The sequence below is a fragment of the Neopelma chrysocephalum genome, unplaced genomic scaffold, assembly GCF_003984885.1.
Source record: "Neopelma chrysocephalum unplaced genomic scaffold, ASM398488v2 Primary Assembly neopelma1_60, whole genome shotgun sequence".
NCBI lineage: Eukaryota > Metazoa > Chordata > Aves > Passeriformes > Pipridae > Neopelma > Neopelma chrysocephalum.
Window position 1 is genome coordinate 4,192,661 of NW_020897715.1, and position 493 is coordinate 4,193,153.

The following is a 493-nucleotide window of genomic DNA, read 5'->3' on the forward strand; positions in this document are numbered from 1 at the left end:
GGCTCCCGTCCCAGCTCCCCCCTGCACTCCCGGTTCCCCGTCGGCTCCCTCCCGCACTCACGGCTCCCGTTCCGGCTCCCGGCCCGCAGCCCGCGGCAGGCCCAGGGCCCCGCCATGTTGTCGCCGCCGCGGTGCCGCTTCCCCCGGGCTCGGCCGGAAACAGCGGCCGCTCTCGCGCGGTTCCGCCGGCGCTCCGCCCGCGGCCGGCAGGCGGCGGGAGCTGCCGATGGCGCTGTCACCGCTCCCTGCGGAGGGCCCGGGATAAAACAGTCGTGGAATACATCCTGGTTTGGAAGGGACCCACAGGGATCATCTCAAGATGATTCTCTCATCCTGGTGGATGAGACGCTGGACATGCCCTCGCCATGTGCACTGGGAGCCCAGAAACCCCCCGTGTCCTGGGCTGCATCCAAAGCAGTGTGGGCAGCAGGGGAGGGAGGGGATTCTGCCCCTCTGCTCTGCTCTGGTGGGACCCCACCTGCAGTGCTGCCTC

The 493-nt window shown here is 70.4% G+C and overlaps 1 protein-coding gene across 1 annotated transcript in view; it reads right to left on the minus strand.

The window, feature by feature from the left end:
• Positions 1-158, minus strand: part of MRPL39 (mitochondrial ribosomal protein L39) — an 11,606-nt gene extending 11,448 nt beyond the window's left edge. The window contains exon 1 of the mRNA XM_027681546.1: positions 62-158. Coding sequence (XP_027537347.1) covers positions 62-116 — 55 coding nt within the window. The 5' untranslated portion in view covers positions 117-158. The remainder of the gene's footprint in view (positions 1-61) is intronic.
• Positions 159-493: the final 335 nt, after the last annotated feature.